We start from the raw sequence: 22489 nt of genomic DNA on the forward strand, positions 1-22489 counted from the left end.
CTACTGCGTGGGCAGTCTCCTGTTTGATCTGTTCAAAGGCTTGCTTGTTGTTCAGGGCTCCACTTGGAAATCATTCTTCCTCTGTGTCACACGAGAGACAGGGCTTAGAGTATGACTGTACTCCGAGGTATGCATCCTCCAAAAAGCCACAGCACCTGGGAAAGTCTGTGTTTCCTTCTTGCTGGTCACTGGGACATAGCTGCTATTCTGTTGACCATGTCCATTGGAATCTGACGCCATCCATCTTGCCATTTTACTTCTAAAAACTGAATTTCCTGGGTAGGTCACTTGATCTTACTTTGTTTTGTAGCAAAGCTGGCCTTCAGGACAATCTGGATTATTTTCTCCCTTTTCTCAAAACCTTCCTCTACTGTATTGCCCCAAATGAAGATGTCATCAATATACTGCAAGTGTTCCTGAGCCTCATCCTTTTCCAGTGCAGCCTGGATCAGTCCATGGACCATGGCAGATGGTGGGACAGTGCTTCCACCCCTGGGGCAGGCAATTCCAGGTGTACACCCCTCCAGGTAAAGACAAACTGTGGCCTGCACTCTGCTACTAAAGGAATGAAGAAAACTGCATTTTCTTCTTTAATTTAAATTTCTCCTTTAGTTTAAATTTTTTAATTCCTTGGGTAGTCATTCCACAGACGAGATGCAGGCCCGTACCAGGGAAGAAATGTTTTTTTTCATACAGCTGGAGTCTGGGAACCAAATTGTCCACTCTTTTTCTCCTCCTGTCCACAGCATCACTGCCAGTGAGCTGACACATGACACTGGCGTGTTCCACAGGAACTTCCAGCACATGGTTTGTGTACACTGGATGTCATCTGGGTTTATAGGGGATTGCTCCTTCTTTGAATCCTTATAGATCGCCTCCAGCACAGCCCATTCTCTCAGGTACTGGATACCTTGCTCCATAGTGTTCCACTTGTCTCGGTGCACTAAAAGGGCATCTGTGCAAAGGTATCTTTCCCTCATACTTGACAGGAGCCAATTCCAGAGGCTGAGAGTTTTTGGTCTTTTCCCAATACCTGCATCCTGGGACAGGAACCCTAATTGCTTGGCTTCCTCGGAGCAGCCAGGTAACCATGGACTCACCTCACAGCTCACCTGAGGGTAGGGACGGGGTGATTATCTCTGACCCTGCCTCTTCCTCTGGTTGTGAGGGTCCTGCCTCCTCTTCATCACTCACTACACAAACTGAATTGATCTTGGATTTCTTGCTCTGTACAGGGCCGACTGCTCCTGGCACAGGTTGTCCTCTAGTTCAGCTGCAGTTTGGCCACAGTGCCTGCTGCTCTGCTTTCCTGCTGCTCTGCTTTCCTTCCCCTCCCCCTGAGGGTGCTGTCCAGTAATGACCAGTGTCCAACAATGAGCAGCCAGGGCCCAACACATTGCAGCAACTTCCCCCTCTTTGGAACGGCCACAGTGATTTTCTTCCAAATATTCTGCCACTTTACCAAGGTCTTGGATTTGTTCAGGGGTGAACTTCCAAAACCACTGGAGCAGAATACTCCTTCAAAAGCTGGCGCATTTTCTCCCACTCTCCATGGTACTCATGACTATCCAACCTCCAGGGCAGGTTTCTGGACAACTTCTCTAGGAATCTCTGTCCTGATTCTAAATATGGTGCAGACTACACTGACTCTAAACATGTTGTAGACCATACTGAGGAAACCTGGCAGACACAGCAACAATAATATGCTACAGGACAATTATTTTGGTCACTTGGGAATCAACAGAGGCAGAACTTCAGGGAGACCTAACAAAGCTCTGCAAAAGCAAACTAAAATCACTGAAACCTGCACTATTCAGGTTACCTAGCTGTCAGTTCTGACAATCAAAGCACAAGAGCTGCCCTCCACATGGTCACACTTCACAGCAACCACGACCCAAGGTGTGAGAACAGGCAAAGCATGCAATCAAAATTAGACAAGTTATATAAAAACAATATAGCCATAGTTGGTCCTTCTAGCTTCTACAGTCAGAGGAAGATATTTTTCAAAACTTGATTACAAAACACAAGTGAGGTTTAAATGCAAATTTAGATTGCTGGATTTAATGTCACTTGCCTGCTGTCTCTTCATGCAACTGTGTTGAACCCTTCAGAAAAACACATCTGACGTATTGCACGGTTTTCCTGAAGGAAAAGTCTTTTGGCTGAAAATTGGCTTCAGTCTGGTCACTCTATTTCGATAGAGACATGCTACAACAACCACGAGGGCCAAGGAGAATGCTTTCCAAACCACAGTCTGGGGAAGTTTACAACCTGTGAAAGTTCAAGTCCTTCACAAGCTGTTCACATGCAGGGTGAAAGTGAAAGCAAACAAACTGGAGACAAAGGCACTCTTCCCTTGTCCCCTCACCCACCCACCTGAGTCACTTACCAAAGTTTAGGAAGACCAGCTTTGCCTGAATAGCAGGGCAAAGTTTTACTAGAAATGGGATGGCTATGTACATTCCCAGCAACCAGAGTAGTAACTTCCTCAATCGAAACCATAATCCATATCGCCTGTATAAAAGAAAAAAAAATACAGAAAAACAGAGCTGAATACAGCAGAATTTTTATGGAGCAATTTTCACAACGATCTGTGTGCTTGGTGTTTTCGAAAATCTGGTCATTTACACTTCAAAGAAACCTAATTTTAAACAGTTTGTGTAGCCTCAGTTGTTTGAGAGAATCAGAAGTAACCAAAATACCAGCTGATGACAGGCAGCTTAGAAAAAGGGAAGAGAAACTCCCTACTGATTACATTTTAAAAGACTGTAACAAGAGCTTTTTTTTCCTGCTGACTTTGTGTAACACATTTCAGAATCTCTGGAATTCATATCACATTTTCATCTCCAAAAAGCAGCCTCACTGTACTTCCCACTTAGGTCGCTATCAGATTTTGTTTGGTTAGATTTTCTCATATTTTGAGGAACTGTATGTAATGAGACCAACAAAGATGCACATGATCTCATGCATGGACTGGAGCAGGCACTCTGCCTTGTCCAGCTAAAAGGGTTCATACCTTTTACCTCTCAATGCCCCAGAAAGCTATAAAGCATAATAAATTTCATAATCTGCAGCATTATTCTCTATGAGTCCAGAATAAGTTTGGAACAATAGCCCCAACACTTCATCTCCATTTTCTCTTGAGTATTTTGATTGGGAATAATAATTTTAAAAAACCAACAAAACAACACCAAAAAGCTAACAAAAACAAACAAACAAACAAACCACCAACAAAAAACCCAACAAAACCACCAAACCCAAACAAAAAAAAAATCAACACACAGCAGCTAGTTAAGCAATGTATCTCAGAATTCCCTTTATTGTATCAGAATAACTAGCAAATACACACTCATATGCATGTCTGTATATGCACATAGGTTTACATAAAGGCACACTTGTAGTGATTTAGTTGACTAACATTCCATGTGCACTGAGGTTTCTCAGGCAGCCCTGCAATCAAGAACTAAAATTCATAGGAAGCCTTCAGGCGACACAATTTCTGTTGCTTTTCAGCCGACAGTCTTGAGCAAGAATCATGTTCCATGCCAGTGAGCAAACAGTTCTCAGTATTGGGAACTGCAGGCAGCTGAAAGCAGAGAACAATTTTTCCAAAAGGCATGAAATTATTAATCTCCCATTTGGCAATTCTTGGAGCTGACAACACTGAGCTTGCTCTAGACTAGTGCTAAGAGGGTTTAGCCACTGTCAGATAGTTGAAATTGTCAAATAGAGAGCCTAAAGACCTCTTTTTTATGTATTTGTACAAGAAATATGAGTGTACAGACAGAACTGGGATGGAAAGAGTTTAACCATGCACCAAAATTTTCAAAATCTCAATAGCTTTTGTAGCCCAAAAGCCAAGACTCTCAGGAACAGTTTTCCAGCACAGCAAAAAAGGAGACATTCCAATCTCCCCCACTCAGCTAAGTTTTTGGCATGATTAAGGTGCTCACAGGGAATAGGCTATGCTCTTATTAGGCCAAAACCTGCCTTCACCACACTACTACCTGCCTACAAGTGCCTGTCTGCCTCCTCTCACCCTGGAATCACATTCTGCACTTCAGAAACATGTACTATCAAAATTAAAGCCCTTTTCTTCACAAGCTAAAGCAACTGTCATTTTCCAAGAGGGGGAAAAAAAATACATTCCTAAGACACTGTCACCCAGCTGTGGCTGCAACAAGCCCACGTTGAAAGGTTCAACAGATTTTTATACTTCCCACAGCAAATTTGACAATGAAGAGGTAAAGAACTCCATCAAGGCTTCCAGTGACATTTCCACACCTCAAGCCCAGTTTCCTACAGTGAGAAAAGCAGAAACAGCAGCAGAGGAAATGGTACAAAACAGGGGCTTTAGAAGAACATTAGTGAGTACCAAAGCCTCAGACTGACCCACCTCTGCCCACAACTTTGGGAAAAAACCCCACACAACATTTTGTTTGGGCTAATCACAGCTGATCATTGCTCCCTACTCTCAGCTTAAAGCCAGCTTTCCACAGCCACCCCAACATCAGCACCTACCACCTATTTTCTTAGCTGCAATGGATTTGTGGAAGACAAAGGGAGATCACTAAAGGGTAGCTGACATTTAACTGCTGAGCAATTGGACTACAACTTAGCTCTCTTCAATGAGAAAAGTGTGTCTTTTTGTCAAAACATTTTGTCTAGTTGTTTGTTCACTTCGATCTACTCACATTCATCTCTCCTTATTGGCAAAAGGGAGTGGTTAAAGCTAAAAGGGGAGGTAACTCACTTTGGAGCATCCATGCCTTAAATCAAGACACTGTCATCACCACCTTCCCAGTAAAAACCACAGTACAGGTGAGCAGCCAGGAAGGATAGGGCTTTCCAGCAAGTTTTCCTGCCTGGGGCCTAGATCCTGCTGCAGCCAAAAAGAACTCTCCCAGAAGAATTTTGCATATGCCAGGATTTCACTTCTACAGAATAAAACCCCCACTCGCTTAGGAAGGCAACAGAGCCAGGTCTAAACTCCTACAGGCACAACCAGAGCACATGAAAACCTGGGCTCTTCAGAGATCTGGGTGGCAAAGCACTTCTCATGGCCCAGCCACAAGCTGGAACCGGGAACAGAAAAACACTGAGGAGGACATTGTCCAAACGCTGTCGGAGCTCAGGAATGATTCCAGTTTCTCCTTTTTGGAGACTGAACTGAGGCATCCCTTTCCTTGCTCCCATGCCCCATGTCAGATGCTAATCAGCAACACGACATTTACACCTCATCTCCAGGGAGATGTCTACTTACAATGTAACCAGGGCAAAGCTTTTATCCACCAGACAGCTTTTCTCCTGATAAAATCGAGTATATGTGCTGAAGTGCAGGCATTATGAAATTACCAGGTAAATCTTCAGTGAGCAATTTAGCTAAATTAAACTCCTCTTGCTCGGTAGAAAAGCTATTTCAGGAAATGTATGCCCTGCAAAAGGAAATTTTGGTGTGCTCAGGCAAAAGCAACATACTTGTCACCACCTTTTCACCAGAAAATTCAATAGGTCTTAGTTGGAAAATACAAGTGATGTAGAAAATAAGCAGCGGCAAACTGAAGATATTTAAGAATATCAGAAATTGCTTTTATTGTTCCAGGAAATCAATGTCTAAAAAAACCCCAAAACAACAAAACATCTCACACAACACAAAACACCCAACCCCAAGTCAGCCCAAAATACAACAAAATCCCCGACATCACATTTTCCTCCCTTCATTTACCAAAGGCTTTTGCCCAGCATCTGGGTTCTGTCCAAACACAGGCCAAATCTGAAGTAGTTTTTGCTTCGTGCAGTTTCCCGAAGTGAACATGAAAAAGTACATTCCCTCTCCAGACACCCTTAAGTCTGACAGAAGGAAGTCTTTCCTGCAAGGCTGACATCAGAAACAGAAGGTTTTCCTGGTAACTTACAACTGGGTGAAACTCCTACCTTCACTCAGAACAAGCACATTTTGCATTTGGGCACAGTGTGAGTATCTGGCTGGAGAGAAGCTGGGGGTCCTCTCATGACAGCTTCTCCTGAGTGCTGCCCCCTCCTCTCCAGCAAATTTGGGAGGTTTCGTGGACAGTGTCCAACCACCACAATCCTGTGGCATGTTCTGCATCCAGACTCAGATTAGAACAATTTCCCCTGCAGATTATCTGAATTATTTATACACCGGGAGTGTTTTCATTAGCATCCCCTGATCGGCTGTGCTACCAGGGTGAAAGGGCAGGCCAAGGGTGAAACAAGAGACTACGACAGGTCCCATATCAGAGCTGCAGCAGAGCAAGGACAACTTTTATCAGAAACACACACAGGCTGTGCTTGCAGTCCCAAAAGGATCTATAGACAAATGCACCCACAGCCCACGTGGCCTTTGTGATCCGCCTGGGCCAACACTGAAACAAAATGCCTACAGACACCAGAATATGAGGCTCTGTTTGTTCAGTGAATGCTGTCAACTCTGGTGTCCCTTGTGTCCTCAGCTCTTCAAACTGCAAACCAGCAGTGCTCTCCCAGCAGGAATTCAGAGCACAGGATGTGGAAAGCCAAGACCTCGATCACGCAAGGTATCTCCTGATCACCAGGTGACAAAAGTGACTTTAAGGGTGGTAGAGGAAAAAATAAAATATATGGCATAACAAGAACACATCCTCCCAGTTTCCTAACAGAAGACATATTTAAAAAAAAAAGTCAGTACATTTGTCCCCTCAGACAGGAATCAAGAGCATAACAATGAGGAAGTAAAGACATGGGCAAAAGATTAAAAAAATCTAAGGGCCAAAGGAAATTTAAAGCATTTGGGCAATTTTTGGGGGTAAACAAGAGTTGTACCCAAAACAACCTATTCTACAACTTGGAAACTGCAAGAGAGTCCCAAGGCACATGGGGGCACAAAGAAACGATACAGCAGCCATGCAAGGGGCAGGACAGCCCACACATCAGGTCCCTGGTAAGCCTTCCAGCTTTCCTTGCTATTTTGAACAAGAGATGGTTTCTAGCCCAGGCAGGATCTTCAAGAGCACTCATTTTTTCTGCAGAAAGCCTGGAATGTGGTGTTGCACAGGGCTTCCCCTCCCTGCAGGTCCTGAAGGATCATCCAATCTCTTTTTTCTCCACTACCTGAGCCACCCAATCCAATTAAGCTTTTACTTCACTTGTTCCTTGTCAAAAAAAATTAAAAAGGAAGAAACCTATCAGCCTTCCAGCTGTGTGAATGCACAGAGACAGCCTCTCAGCTCCTGAATTTGAGTTCACAGGCAGTGTCTCTCCTCTCCATCTGGATTTGGTACCAGCAGCTTTTGGACAGCTTGAGCAGCAGCACTCAACATCGTAATTTTCCACGACAAGATTAATATACATTCTTTACTCTACAGGTTTGCTGCAAAACCTGCTTTATGTGCAGCTCAATGCAAACTGAAAAGATGCTCCATGTCCAGGGGTTTGCACCCTCCTGGTTTCTGTGCACAGTGAACAAACCTGCATGGGCAAACAGGCAACTACACGACTCATTCTGGGTTATTTCAGGCACTGCTGTACAAAATTCTCAATGAAATCTGCAGCCAACTCTTCATTCTGCTTCACTGGAGGTACTGTATAGAGAAAAGGGAGGTTGAATTAAAGAAAATTCACCCAATCCTGAAAACAGATCTTCCCTGAATCCATACTGTGGGAACAGTAGTATCTGCCAGAACTCTTAGCATCTGAGTGACTGATCCCTCCCTTTGGCACTAAGATCCCTTTAACAGGATGAGTTCACTGCAAAACAACACAGAGAGAAAAATCAAATCCCCCGAACACATCTTGCTATTCTAGGGATTAAGCAAACATCTAAAACAAGAAGTCAAACCCCAATCCTGGAAACAAGACACAAATGTAAAGGCATTGCTCTTACCCCCCTCCCCCAAATTGTTTCATAAAACAGCTAAAAATATCATGTACAAAAACTACATGGTAATCTGCCTTCTCAGAGAATTTTAGCTTCAACTAATTCTGAAAACTTTTGCTCTTGGAAAGACCTAGAAAATAAGAAAAGTAGCTCCACTAGATTCCTTCGCCATCTCTTACAAAAAGTTCCTTGAAATCTTGAACCTTTGCTCTTTCTGAAGAAATATTCCCTTTCTGAAGAAATCTCCCTTTCAAAAACTAAACTGCAGTATAGCATTACCCCCCCAGAAAAGAGGCTGGGGGTGCACAAGAAGATGGGAGGGGACACAGCTGGAACAGCTGACCCCAACTGACCAAAGGGATATTCCAGACCATATGGCATCATGGATCAACAACATACACAGCTGGGGAAAGAAGTAGGAAAGGAGGGATATTTAAAGTGATGGTGCTTGTTTTCCTAAATAATCGCTGGATTACTTAAGAAAACAACTACTAGTCTTAAAATGTGATTATTCCAAGCAGCTGCATGGTGCTGGATCAACAGCTGGGGCTAAAACACAAGTATCACTTATTCAAAATAATGAAGGTACTCTATTGCACAGAGCCATGCAGAACACATTTTTATAAGGATAAAGGACTTCACGATTTTTCAGGCATCCAGCAGTGGAATAAATTGTTACTGACACATGCCATGTCTGTGAAAGACATTATTTGCTTTTTGATGTTTCAACAGACAATCTGATCTTTCAGCCATTGGGATGAGGCAGGGAAGTCTGGGTAACTTACCTGTTCTTTGACAGCTTCTGTAATTCAAGTACAAGTCCTTCTGCATATAAACCCAAGCATTAAGAGTTGTTAGATCCATTATCTGGAAGTATCAGTCAATTAATACAAGGTATAATAGTATTCTATGCCATCAAAGGCACAGAAGATGCAACAGGCAAATTTATACCTGATCCTACAGCTCTCATCACTATAGCATCCAAAATGTTCATCACTTGACTTAAAATAAGCATTTGAAATCAGGGATGTTTTAGTCATGTCATGGATACATGAACAGGAAGGAGGCTACAGGAGATCCCAAGAAGTCACCCAGTCCCTTCTCCTCATCCTAGAAAAGACACACTACCTTAAACAGCTGTCTGCTAAATTCCTCCCACAAACACTTGGCAAACTGCAACAGCCCACACTTCAGGAACTCCCTCTGCTGACCCAGAGCTGAGCTGAATGGGCTAAAGTTTGCCAGGTTCATGCAACAAACCAGACTAGCTGCCTTCTCACTGAACAGTGATTTATCACAGGAAAAAAAGAGACGGTTACCAGAATACATCAAAAGCTTTATAACAATTTGCCCCCCTAGGCAGAGACAGAAAAAACTACCCAAATCTCAAAAACTGGCTAAAGCTACTAAATGTTCCTATTTGCATTGATGGAAAAGTGGGAGAGAGAGGTGAATAAAGCACTAAGCAAACCTTCTTAAATATTGGCCTTAAAAAACTAGGATGAAGCAAGGTGTCCAAGCCTCCCTCGGCAGAGATCCAGCCCAGGAAAAGCTACAGCACTCCACAGTGCCCACCAGCCTACTTAGTTTGACTGTATCCAAAAGCAAAAATTTGGGATGTACTGATATTTCTCTTTTAATTAAAAGACAAATTAACAGGAGTAATTGGCTTAATAAGGTGGGGGAAAGGCAGCAGATTAAAAGCCTCTGGGTTTTCACTAAAAAAAACCCTAAAAGACAAAAGAAAAGCAACCCGAGTTTTTTGATAATCTTTTCAAACATGCAAGCTCTACCTTTGGATTTCTCAGAATATTGTGACAGCTTATTTTTTAAACACCACCATCAGTGATGGAAAGAAATTGAAGGTGTCCCAACAGAGGAAAAAGCTCAAAATCCAGAAATTACAAGATGTCAATACACCCACAAAACTTTGAATTGCCTGCCAAATGCTAACAAACAGTTCTAACAATAAAAAACACCACTGGCTAGTGAAATTAATTCTTCTTTGCTACTATTATAGAAAAAATACTTTTTCTTTTCCAATTAGGATGTTGTATGTCTAAAGCACAGCAGAAAGCTACCATAAGCACTAACTAATTTCTCTGTTCATACCAGTATCACAGACAGACCATGACAGCTTCCTACACAGCTCCAGAGAAGCGCTGCATATCAGCAAACAGAACCACAATATTTTGTCTATATGCCAACCAGCACTTTTAGCACCTCACTCCTTATTTCCCATTACAAATGCCCCATCTAACATCCATCAAATCCCTACTGATGCTGCTTTCAGTTAGGCCTTCTGGACTTCTATAATCTTTAAAAATCCCCCCCCCACCCATCACTTGCAGTCAGAGTATTTACCTCAGTTCATTTGACAAGCTCTCTATGAGTAAACTATGCAGATTATCCCACCTTCCTTTCACTTCCAGACCTATGCAGCCTGAAGCTGGCACCCGGTTAGTGTGACCACAAAAAGAAATTCATCATAGAAAAGACCCGACCCTGTATCTACATTGTAACAGATACATGCAAATACACATAAAATTAGCTTTTGAAACAGGTACGCTTGTGGAGATGGTTTAGTAGCTGTGGTAGAAACACCTGTGCAAAGGAGGAGCCTCCAGGACCTTTTCTTTCGGCCATGGCATCAGCTTACAGAGATTGTACAACCACTGCCTTAGACACATTCCTTTCCCTGCCTTTATTGCAAACTATCTATTCCCACAAAGCATCTCCTTTTGGCTGGGGTAAGAGCTTCAGGCAGTGTTGTTCCAACTCTCAGAATGCAGGCGAGGTTTGAAACTTTAAGCTCCCAAATTCCCCCATAGTCTACCACTTCACTACCTCGTTCCCCTCTTACAGCTCAGACTCTTGCAGACTGCTTCTGTGCCTACTTCTGATTAATATCAAGATTAAGCATTAACTTAAAACAATAAACAGCAAGAAGGAAGCCATCTAGACAGTCATTTGCAAGAATTCAGCTCTGTCTCTCCAAGAGATATAACTGCAAAGTAAAGGAGAGCATCTCAATTAATCGAGTTTTTCAGAAGGGGCCATCAAGCTCCAAGTACTGAGACCTTTGTAACCACGTTCCAGCTTGGAGAAGAGGGAAAGATCATGGGTAGGACCTGCAAGAATCAAGATCCTGGCGCATCAAGTGGGGGAAATGTGACATCAGCATTCGGGGTAAGAGGAGAGCACTGCTGATCAGTCGGTCAATAGCACTAAATGCCAACAAAGGTTATGCCAGGACTCAGAGCGCTGCAGGAAAAAACAAAAACAAGCCCGTGAAGGGAGGGAAAGGCAAGTCAGTGTACAGCATTAATGAGCAGAAATAACAGAGCAGCTTGCAGGTAATGCATGGGCCTTTGTCCATGGAACACGTTTGCAAAAAGCAGAGCAAATGAAGCAAGGGAGGGGAAGGCTCACACCAGCACTTACACACCCCACAGGACAGGGACGTGGGACATCTAACTTTTCCCCCTTCAGGACCCCATCCCTTCCCAGTGCCATGGCTTGGGCTCTCCTCTTCACAACCACTGTCTAAGCTGACCACCCTAAAACACAGTAGTAACACAGCTTGTCTGATTAAATCACTGTGCATTGGCACCTCCTTTGAAGGGCAGGAGCTTGGAACATCAGTCTTGATAACTTACATTCCAATTGCATGAAACCTACATGTTTCACAGACCAGGAGACAAGAATGGGCTGAACACTTGCCAATACAGCACCAATTTATTTAAAATGTATGCTAACAGCACGGCCTAAGCAGCAACTATGTTACTTCTCAATGTTCGGGTACACTGGTATTAAAATTAGTGTGACTCGTGCGTGGCAAGATTAACCTGAAAGCTACATTTTAAAAAGGAAAGGGCAGATGCTACTGTCTTTTTAAGTATGTAGCAAACAATGAATAATTAAACCCTCGGCAACTGAACAATTGACTTTTGGGACAGAAGAGCAGGCTTGAGGATTAGGGTTTTAAGGGTGTTGACTTTTCCTGAATGCATCTTCTGCAACACCGGCATAGTTTGTGCTAAAACCTTTCCAGGACAAACCCTTGTTTAAATTCTAAGAACGTACTTTCTCCAGAGCTCCCCAGCAATGCTGCTGACACTAATCAAATCTGAAGTCACCCACGTTAGATTTTAGTCGAGCTTGGCATTGAGATACAACTGCGGTGGCAAGTACATTCTCTCCACAGTGTTTACCGAATTCTTAAGTTTTCCACTCATTTCACAGCTGACAGCTGGTTTATATTAAAGGCACAGCCCTCTCACTGCTCCATGAGCCGGGGAACAAATTAGCTATCTGCTAATGAAAGACAAAAAACCAGAACATAAACACCAAAAGACTGAAACAGCACTGGAAGTGAAAAACAGAAGCTTGAGACCAGCCGAGTCTGGTTTTCATTGAAGCAGTAAAGCTCATTTCTCCCAACCACACTCACCTTCATGGGGAGGAGTATGAAGATGCACAAGCAAAGGTTCAAGAGCAGAACTAATTCAGACACGTAATACTCCACCACAGCTCCTAACCTGCATTTAAAGCCACTTGCCTGTTGAATGCATACCATAATTGAGGCAGCACACAGTACAGCCAAGCCAAATCCCCCACCACCAGTTACCACTTGTTAACGTGCTGTAAACCTGACAGACTTGCATGCGTGTGTTTACCTTGCAGCAAGAACAAGAAACCAGATTCACTCTTTGTTCTCGTGGATACATGTGAGGGAACAGATCTGTATTTCCAAGCGGCACAACTTTGTAAGCATGAAATCATCTTTTCACATAGCAGCTCTTGTGAGACAGCCACACAGCCTTGAGAATTACCACCAGCAGCAGCCTCTGTGGCTCTGGCTTCCATCTAAATCACCTGGGCAAAAGATTCATTTGTGTATTGTGGACATTTTTCCTTCCAAATACATGAAAATGGTCATCTTATACTTCCCAGCTGAAAAAGCTCTACTTTTGCTGGCAGAGATCAGAAGCCATTCCTTCTCAGAAGCCTGAAGAAAAAGAATGTTTTTGTGTTAGCAGTGATACTGCCACCTTTTAGATTCAGAACACATCGTTAGCAATACATTTTGATTACAATAGACCAACTGTTCCCCGTTGGAAGCATACAAGCAAACAAGAACATTAAACAATGCCAAAGCATTACATATGCTGACTGTCAGCCCAGCACAGTTACATTCAGCTGGCAGTCACAGTGTCCTCTGTAATTGTGACCCGTTTAAAAAGGGAGGCTTAACAAACAGTGCATGGCCATAAAACAACAGCCATAGTTAAAGAACAGATGTATGAGCACATACAGAACTGTTGTTGGCCCTGACATACTTTGAACAGGGGGTTTTTCTGCATATAGCCAGGCAGATTAATCTGTTTCTGTGTTCATCTGTGCTTTATTCAGGGATTCCAGCTCTAGTTATCATCTTGTGGAGGAAAGAACTCCAAAATGACAAAGGCTTAAAAAAATTGACAATTAAAACCAAAGCCATTGCTAATACTACAAAACCTTGAAGAGCCGACCCAGAAAACACAAACTCCAAGGTGAAAAGCAGGTGTTGGAGTTTTACTTAACTGCAGGGAAAAAAAACCAACTCACAGAATATCCTGAGTTGGAAGGGACCCACAAGGATCATTGAGTCCAACTCTGGAGCAAATGGCCCATACAGGGATTGAACCCACAACTTTGGTTGGTCATTAGCACCATGCTCTGACCAACTGAGCTAAGCAGCACTTCTACATCTGCCTGCCAAAGTTTAAAATCAAATATGGTCCCTCCTCTGGTACTCAAAAGGGGAAAATAATGCTTTACAAGAGACAGCACAAAGCTATTGGAAAGTGAAAGCAAAGGTCAGTCATTGCATTTCTGCTGGACTTGCAAGAACAAGAGAATGGACTATTTCCAATGATTCTGTGCAATTCACAGTTTTCACATTCAGCAGTATAAAACCTGTATTGTCAGCTTTATTCCTGCTTCCTAAAGCTGCTCTGAAACTAATAAAAACATAACAAAAAGTGAGATAGGACTGCTTTAAGGGAGAAAAAAGTGCCAGGCTTCCCTTCCTGAGGATGCCAAGAAGTCTTAAAATCTATTCAATTCTTAAACACCTTGCTCCACAGGCAAGGATGCTGCAACCTGGAAGTCCTGACTCCAATTTTCCAGTTTACATCATCCTCATTTGTGTAGGCTCCTCTGTCTCAGAAAAGTCACCCCAGGGGAAGCTTTACTGCCAGGGGAAGGGAAATCAGGTTCTGGACAGGGTAAATGCATTTTCTGTTCTCTGCTCTGAGCTTGCACAATGCTGCTGAAGAGTACCCTTCCAAGAGGGTATTTCTTCAGTTATGCCACATGAAATCCTTTATTCTGCACACCTTTAGTAAAAACAGAGGTGAGGCTTCACATGACCTTATGTCCCTTATTACTCAACACTAATCTCTTTTGCAAGAGGAATTAACAACCATTTTAAGTGGGTACAAATTGGACAGATAGTTTTGGACAAGGGCAGCTGTGGGACTTATCTCAAATGTTTTCAAGTGTTTGTGTTTTAGAAGTTAATTTTCTAGTCTAACAATCTTTTCAATTGCTCTACTTCTCAGTAAGAGTTACAATCTTGAAATAAATCTAGGTTAAATAAATACTTTGATTTGGAAAGTAAATAGTCACGGTTCCTGTTAGCTCAGTGAATAACCAAGGCAGCTGATAGAGTCTAAAATTAGGAAATTCTGCTTGAAAGTTTAAATTGCCTGCAATATGAAAGAGGAAGATTTCTGAAGCCAAGTGTTGCACTAGTTTCACCAACTTCTTAGAGAGAGACAGAGAGATAGAGGTGCGTGCCAGCAAGGCAAAAGTCCACAGCCTAGACGGCAGCCTCACTGTCTGGATAAGGGATATTCAGGGACACATGACAGCTTACAGAGGTGACTTACCTACAACAGCTTTACATTCTGTCACACTCCCATCCCACAGTTACAACCCCTACCCTCTCTCCCCCACCATCCTGCCAGCTACACTTGTGTCCTGGTGACCTTTTCACTTTGGCCATCTGCTCCAAACTGCTGACTTCCCCATTCATCAACCATTATCAACCCTCTCCTCCTGTCACTTTTATCAATAGTAACTGATAACCAACTCATCCCTGGGATGGTTGATACACAAAATTACACACACCCTTGAACCCAAGCATCAATCCCACTATAGCTCCCCAGTTGTTTCTCCCTCCATTGAGCTAATTTTCAATAGCAATAACCTGCTCTCCATTAGCAATGCAAGGCATGTCAATAAAATAAACTACAGTACAAAGTCAAGTGCTTTGGAGAAACAATTTTACTGCTGATACCTTCATCAACCAGGCTGTAATCTTGACAAACCTGTCACATTTTACAGTGTCCTTCCACAGGACAGATCTACTTATATATATTTAGCTGTTAAATCTTCTTCCATTGAATTTCAAATTAACTCTTGCAATTTAAATTGCACAGACTCCACCTCAGGCTAATGGCTTTAAAGTATCCTAGGTCTCCTGTTACCCTTTTAATACAGCTGAAGCACTTTCTTTTAATCTTCTTGCGGTACTGATTCAGTCACAGCTACATTAACATAGTGCTCTCATGTTACGTCCTTAGTAAACCTCCCTTGCTTGCAGTCATTCACTCCCGATGTCAGAAGCCAGCCACTACTGTAACACCAACAACATGACACAGGACAGCTGCCCACCGAGCTTACAAAACCCCACGTTTTATAGGGGAATTGCTGTAGAAGCCTATTCGCTAATTTCACACCCTGACATGATTACCAAAATAATCTGACCTGCCCTTCAGGCCTAGGAGGATAAAGTAACTTGGCTGCGGCCTCCTAAGCGGGCACCACTCTCCTTTCAAAGGAGCCCAGACTCAGCAGACAGTGCTCTTCAAATACAGCAGAAGTCCTGCTGGGGTACACCAGGCCTCTCGAACATACAGCAGAAAGGGGATTCTGGAGAGGAAATGATGTCACCATCATTGGTTTTAATGAAAACACCACTACGTTGTTTTCACCAGAAAGAAACGCATTTACATTGCATCCAGGAGAAAACCTACAGACTCACTGCAGTGACCTGTGACTGCATCTGCAGAGAACTTGATTTCTGGCTCAGCAACCACATGCCAGAAAGAACAGAAAAGAACGTGACAACACTGAGAAGACCCTGGTCTCCCCAGGCACCTTCACTCCAGAGGTGACTAGGAAGCCCTGTTGGTCCCAAGGAGTTACCCAAACCCAAGGGAAGTTTAGGTAAACTCAAACAAGCAGAGGCAATTCCTACAGCTCCCAAGTAGAAAGTATTATAAAGTAGTAGCAATTAGCAATACCACAGTAATTATTAATTCAGACATACGCCATCAAAACAGAGCAACTGAACCCAGGGGCAAGTATGATGTCAGAAATATGGCACTGCAATGAAATCAGTTCAAGGTAACCAACACCAAGCCAGAGGGCAAATTCTCTCCAGCCTGAACATGCTCTGTTGAGCAGAGTTCTCCATGAGAAATATGGAGAAGTTGAGAAAACTGCTCAGAGACTAGAAGATGCAACAGAGCAGATGCAGCAGAAAAAATGCTGTGCTCTATTACAGGAAATCCAGAGAAGCTCATGGGTACACTGGATCCGAGGAAAGAAATTTTAGATCACACAAACAGACCTGCAGCATGATGCTGGGAATCTCAAGGGATGTTTAAGAGAGTAAACCACACCTATTTAACACCAAAAAAAACCCCAAAGTCAGTGATGAAAATGGCAAAAAACAGATATGCTTTAACAGTAACACACTGAGGCAAGGAACTGCCACATGTCAACACGATGGCTTCACAAAATCCAGAATTAAAACAACTCACAATAATAAAACTAATAATTCCCCATGTTGCAGGGAATATTGCTATTTTTGCTGAATGACTTCTGTGTCTTTGAGAAAGAGAGGGGAAAAGATGAGCACAAGGAAAGAGAATTATAATGGCTGGAAAAGATGAACAAACTGGGAAGATGATGCAGAGAATGAATACCTAATGCCCCAAATAGGTAGCCTGGGAGCAATTCAGAGGCTTTCCCTAGCCATAAGCTGCCAAAATGGCTGACAATGCACAGGAAAAAACAGGAGGCAGAGCTACTATGATACCATTTAAATAAATTTTTAAAAAATTAATAGGCAGACATAAGTGGAAAAAGTTACACAACCCCATTTTTGACGTATCTGAGCAAAATATTACTGGGCATGCTCTTCGAGAGAACTGCAACAAAAAAACCCAACCCAACAAAAAACCCAACAACAAAAAACAAAAGAGAGCCCCACATACTAAAAAAAGTCCTCACACAAAGCAAACTGCTTCTACGTATTTTACCCATAGGAGGGATTGTGATTAAACCTGTATTTACCGTGAAAGAAAGCACAGGCAAGCAACTGGAAACCATTTCACAGCTTCCTTTGTGAACTCTGCTCAAGAACAACTGAAATAGAGGCAGTTACCCAGTAGGAAGGTGGAATCGGTGAAAAAGCTGCATGACTGATGAAATGTCTCTACAAAGGCAGCTCCTTTCCTCTTTTCAAAGTACTGACAAGTAACTGGTTTAACCTGAAGATGGCAATTAAGAGAGACAATAGCACAAAACTCACTGGAGGAAAAAAAAACTTAAATATATTGATGAACACTTGCAGGGGAACAACTCAAGTATTTGTCATCTCTGCTACAATGGAACAGAGTGGAATAATCATAAAAGACTCAGCAAAGGCTTCTAAAAAAGTAACACCAGGAGAAAGGGAGCTAGATCTAGAGATATAAGGATGGGGCACTGAGAGGACACAGAGGCAGATAATGGAGATGGCCAAGTTCTCCATCAGAGGAAAGATACTACTGGTTAAGTCCAAAGAGACATGGGAAGGCATGAAGCATTTCAGCTGCTGGGGCAGGACGGCACCGAGGGTCACCACACATCGGATTTGACATGCCTGAGCACACTCACTGTTCCAGGAAAATTCTGCTGCATCAGAGGGGAAGGCTGTTGCAGCCTCTTGCCTTCAGCACCTCCCTGCATTGTCATAAAATACCCAGGAAGCGTTACTGTAAAAGCAACCTTCTGCCTCTCCAGAGAAAGCACGGAGAAAGCTGCACACAACAAACAAGGGTGGCTACAGCGATACTGAAACTACACCAAATTGTAGGGTCAGTCCAAAAATATCCAGCTTGTGGGACACATACAGGCTGGACAGACAGCGGGAGGGTCCCAAAAACACCCCTTGCAGGGACTTGTGCCAGCAGCCAGGGGTCTCTAGGAGCAAAGGTACCAGAGACAACTGAAGGGAGCCTGAGAGACAGCAGCTTCTCCAGCAAGGCAGAGCACAAAAGTATCAAAGAATGCAGCTCACACACATGGGATCCGAAGCGCTTCACTGCTCCACAGCATGGAGAGAAACAGAAACAAGTTTTAACATTTGTCGCAAACAAGTGTTTGTAGGAGAATTGGAGAATGGCAAAATTCACACTTCACGTCTATAGTCTGAATACTGATTGGGATTAAATGAGCATCAGATAATGATGAGGTCGCAGAAGTGAAGGGTAACATGCATGTGACCTTTTATCACCAGGATCAGGCTTCAGCAGAAATGAGATAAGAGAATTTGCTCTGGTATCAATGCCAGTATTAAGCTCATTTGATTTTCTCTGTTCTCTGCACTCCCACATGAAGGTTTTCCAGATCTATGGCTGCTCAAACACATTTCCTCAGAACATTACAGCCACCAACCACAAAAACAAGTCACAGCAAGTACCCAAAACACCATGCTACATTAATATCCATCTAGCACTTCTAACACTGCCACCTGGAAGATGCCTCACAACAGAAATACTAGAGGAATGACCATCCACACAAAGCACACATACCAGGAAAAGCAAGCACTGCATATTACTTCTTTATTTATTGCATTATTGCATGTAATAATTACAGACAGAACAGCTCCTTTAAAAAGGAAATCATTCACACACTTCTAAAGGAGCAACTTGTAAAGCGCTTAGGTAACCATCACATTAGATTTTACTGCTCTCTATGGAAGAAAATGGAAATACCTATATTTGTTCATTTCTGATTGTAAACCACTTAAGAAAAGCCACACTGAATACACTGTGCACTAGCTGAAGCCACATAAATCTTATTTATCAGATATCCATCTCCATTACACTTAGAAGCACAAGCACACACTTTCTTTAACAGAGTAGTTGCCAGTCAAAACGCACAGCCACCTCTTTAGAATGAGTTTCAGCTCCTGGATGAATGAGCACATTGTGATGGTATGACTGAACAAAAACTGAGGGGCAAACGCAGTGCTGGTAAAATTCAAAAATACTGCTGCAAGAGCAAGCTGCTGCCGGTGGTAAGCCAGCACTGTATTCTATAAACATCACTTAAGGTGCTATTTAGCCTTTGCTGAGGAGCTGGATGTGAGCAGGAAAAGCTGTGCTGGAGAAGGGCACACACCAGCTCTGCTGCTGCTCCACAGTCTCCTGGTCACTGCTGCAGTTAGAGACACAGCTTCCTCTGCAGTCCCCCCACCCCGTGCTCCTGACCCATGGAATATGCCACATGATCAGCCCTTGGCTGCAGAACTACGCAGCCACTCCACGCTACTGGGGATTGGTGTGCCTTTCTAGCCAGTGGCTTGTATCGTTTACAAATAAGAGAAGGAAACCCACACGATAAAGCCAAACATACATGCTGCTTCCTCAAGTCTGCAGAGGCTGAAGAACAGCAGCATGAAATGCAGACAGCCCCAATTCCCCTTTAACACAGCATTCAAGTGTTGATTTTAACTATTTCATCAAGGACTATTCATGCTAAGAATAGTCTGCTGTGGTACAAATCTCCAATTTCAGATATTATGCCACCTCCACCATCCCAGCAACCTTACAGCTGAATTTTCACCTCACAGCTTCAGCAAGCTGTGGAGTAAAACTGATGTAAAAACCCACTGAAAACAACAATCAAACAGTACTTTTATTTCCAGCAGTATAAGGAATGCTGCAATAATAGCATGACCTTGAATATTAAAATACAAGGACCTAGATGGTCTGACAGCAACTTGTTGGCCTCCCCAAGGGAGGTCACTGCACACATACCCTCGTGTTCTTCCTAAAACACTCCCTGCTGTCCACCAAAGGTGGGACATGGACCTAAAAGGCTGCCTGACCCGACTCAGGCTGATTGTCCTGGACAAGAACCTTATCTCTGGGCATCATACCTTCTTCCACCTGGATCTCCCCTTCCTGCACACTCAGATTCACAGTTCAGCAGTGTGTTTGTTATCCCATAAAAAACACTGCTGGAAGGTATTGGCAGACAGAGAAACGTTGCCTGCAAACCACTGTCTGAAGGCTCGCAAGGTGAGGAAGTCAGAGAAGGTCCACTGAAAGTCAGTAAGAAAGGCAGTCAACACAGGACAGCATGAAAGGAAAAGAGAAAATCACGGAAATACAGATATCTCAAAATGTGGAAAAGGAAAAGCAAGCTTCAAACAAGGTTTTCCTACAATGTCACGAATTGGAGAAACACTGCTGTGTGGAATACAGTACCTGATCCAAAAAGGACGGGGGGAGGTGGGGGGCAGAAAGAGGGGGAAGGGCCAGAATCCATGTAGGACTTCAGCAATTTCTGAAACAGGCTTCCAAGGCTGAACATGGAGAAAAACGAGGAAAACTTGCCTGCCGACCATTTTCAAATGTGTAAGTGGAGAAATAAATACAAGAAAATTTTTCGCAGACAGGATGTGCTTTCCCTATTTTTAGCTTGGCCCTTACAATACAGCTGTGCTGTGTCTGGTACCCACAAAGCACCTGCCTGTCAGACCAAGCCAACACACTGCACTCAGTGCTCTTAGGGCTTGCTCAATGCTCACCACCGACACAGCATTTCCATTTGAGCAAAAGCTACTTGAGTGCCATTCATAATGCTGAAGAAGACAGCAAGCCATCATTCGAGTGCCACTGGTCTAGAAGACATCCACTTGGACAAACAGAATAGACATGTCAAATTTTTAAATGTTATAAAAGCAGAGCACTGTCACAGTTTGATCCACTGCACAGTCATGGAAACTGAGAGATGAACCCAGTGCCATTTTCAATTACCAAAAGCTTGTCATAACATGTACAGAGCAGTGACAGCATCCCAAAGGTCTACCTCCAGGGCACAAAATTAAATAGCTATTACCCAATAAAAGAAATCCCATTTCAAAGTCTCTGTCTTTGAGCATGACAAGTACCTACAGCTCTTTTCAAATGTAAATTTGGTTTATGAGAACAGAAAAAATCTCAGAAAATGCAGCAGAGAAACATCCCCAACAGCTCATTTACTAGAAATGCACTGATAAGCACCTTTTTTTAAAAAAAAAAATTGGCTGCTGTATTGCTGAAGCACAGCAATTTGGTTGCAGCTACCCAAACCACACAACTATTTTGATCATTACATATTCTTCACACTTTCAAAACACAAAGACCACCACTAAACCGGTTTAGATGACACTGAAAGGCTGTATCTTGATTCACAGCAGTTGCAGAGGGCCAGGGAGGTAAGTCTTCATCGTGTATTGCATTCCCCCAAAATCTTGCACGATTAAGGGTCCAGGTGATAAGTACCTTCTATTGTTATAGTCTTTTTAGAAAGGTATACAAACATTTCCCCATTTTAAATATGCACAAAACGTTTAAAACGTTAACATAGCTGGCAAAAAGCCACAGCTAAACTCCTTCCAAGGGAGTCATGTCAGCTTCTCCTACTGACCCCTAAATCTGACTCATTTATGGAAAAGAGATCACTTTGACAGCCACCAGCTTCTTCCAAAAAGGCAGACATCCTACCTGCAGGGCCCTGCTGCTCCACATACGCTCTCTGATGGAAGGATTCCTTGCTAACCATTTTTTTTTTTTCGGGAGAACGCCTGCCTGTACCAAAGGGGGCTGGACGCAGCAGCGCCCAGGTACGAACATCAAACCCTCCCATCCTTTGCTGGCCAGGGCTGGATCCGCCGGTCCCGCTACCGCCCCGCTCTCTAACCAGTTCTCTGCACCGAGAACTGAAGGCACCGCGGGGCCGGCAGCTGCTCGGCTGGAGCACAGGGAAAGCCAAGGAAGCAGGGCTGAGGTGGGGAACATCCCGGGCCCGAGTACCTGTCCGTCCCGCGGGCTCCTCGGCCGGGGGGGGGGCGGCAGCGGCCCTTCTCCTCTGCTCCCAAAACACCGCCCCGCTGCCGCTCCGCTCCCCGGCAGCTCCCGGTGCCCCCGCCGGGAGCGAGCAGACGGTGGCACGGGGATAACAAAGCCCGGCGGAGGGACGGCGGCGCTCACCTGCCCAGCGGTCGCTTCATGCCCTCGGCAGCGGCGGAGGCAGGCAGGCGCAGGCTTCGCCTCAGGCTGCAGCCCTTGTCGAGGGGCCCGGGCACAGCGGCGGCAGCGGCGGCGGCGCGCTCATGCTCCACCGTGACCGACTCGTTGCGTTTCCTCATGCCGGGGCGGGGGCGGCAGCGGCGGCGGCGGAGACGGCGGCAGCGGAGCGGGGCCGCGCTCACTCGCCGCGCGCCCAGCCCGGCCCTGC

The 22489-nt window shown here is 43.9% G+C and overlaps 1 protein-coding gene across 1 annotated transcript in view; it reads right to left on the reverse strand.

The window, feature by feature from the left end:
• Positions 1-22489, reverse strand: part of ABHD12 (abhydrolase domain containing 12, lysophospholipase) — a 38899-nt gene extending 16410 nt beyond the window's left edge. Inside the window, exons 1-2 of the mRNA XM_069009210.1 lie at positions 22243-22489; positions 2390-2514 (exon numbers count right to left, since the gene is read on the reverse strand). Coding sequence (XP_068865311.1) covers positions 2390-2514; positions 22243-22400 — 283 coding nt within the window. The 5' untranslated portion in view covers positions 22401-22489. The remainder of the gene's footprint in view (positions 1-2389; positions 2515-22242) is intronic.

Source organism: Aphelocoma coerulescens, chromosome 3 (genome assembly GCF_041296385.1).
Source record: "Aphelocoma coerulescens isolate FSJ_1873_10779 chromosome 3, UR_Acoe_1.0, whole genome shotgun sequence".
Taxonomy (NCBI): domain Eukaryota; kingdom Metazoa; phylum Chordata; class Aves; order Passeriformes; family Corvidae; genus Aphelocoma; species Aphelocoma coerulescens.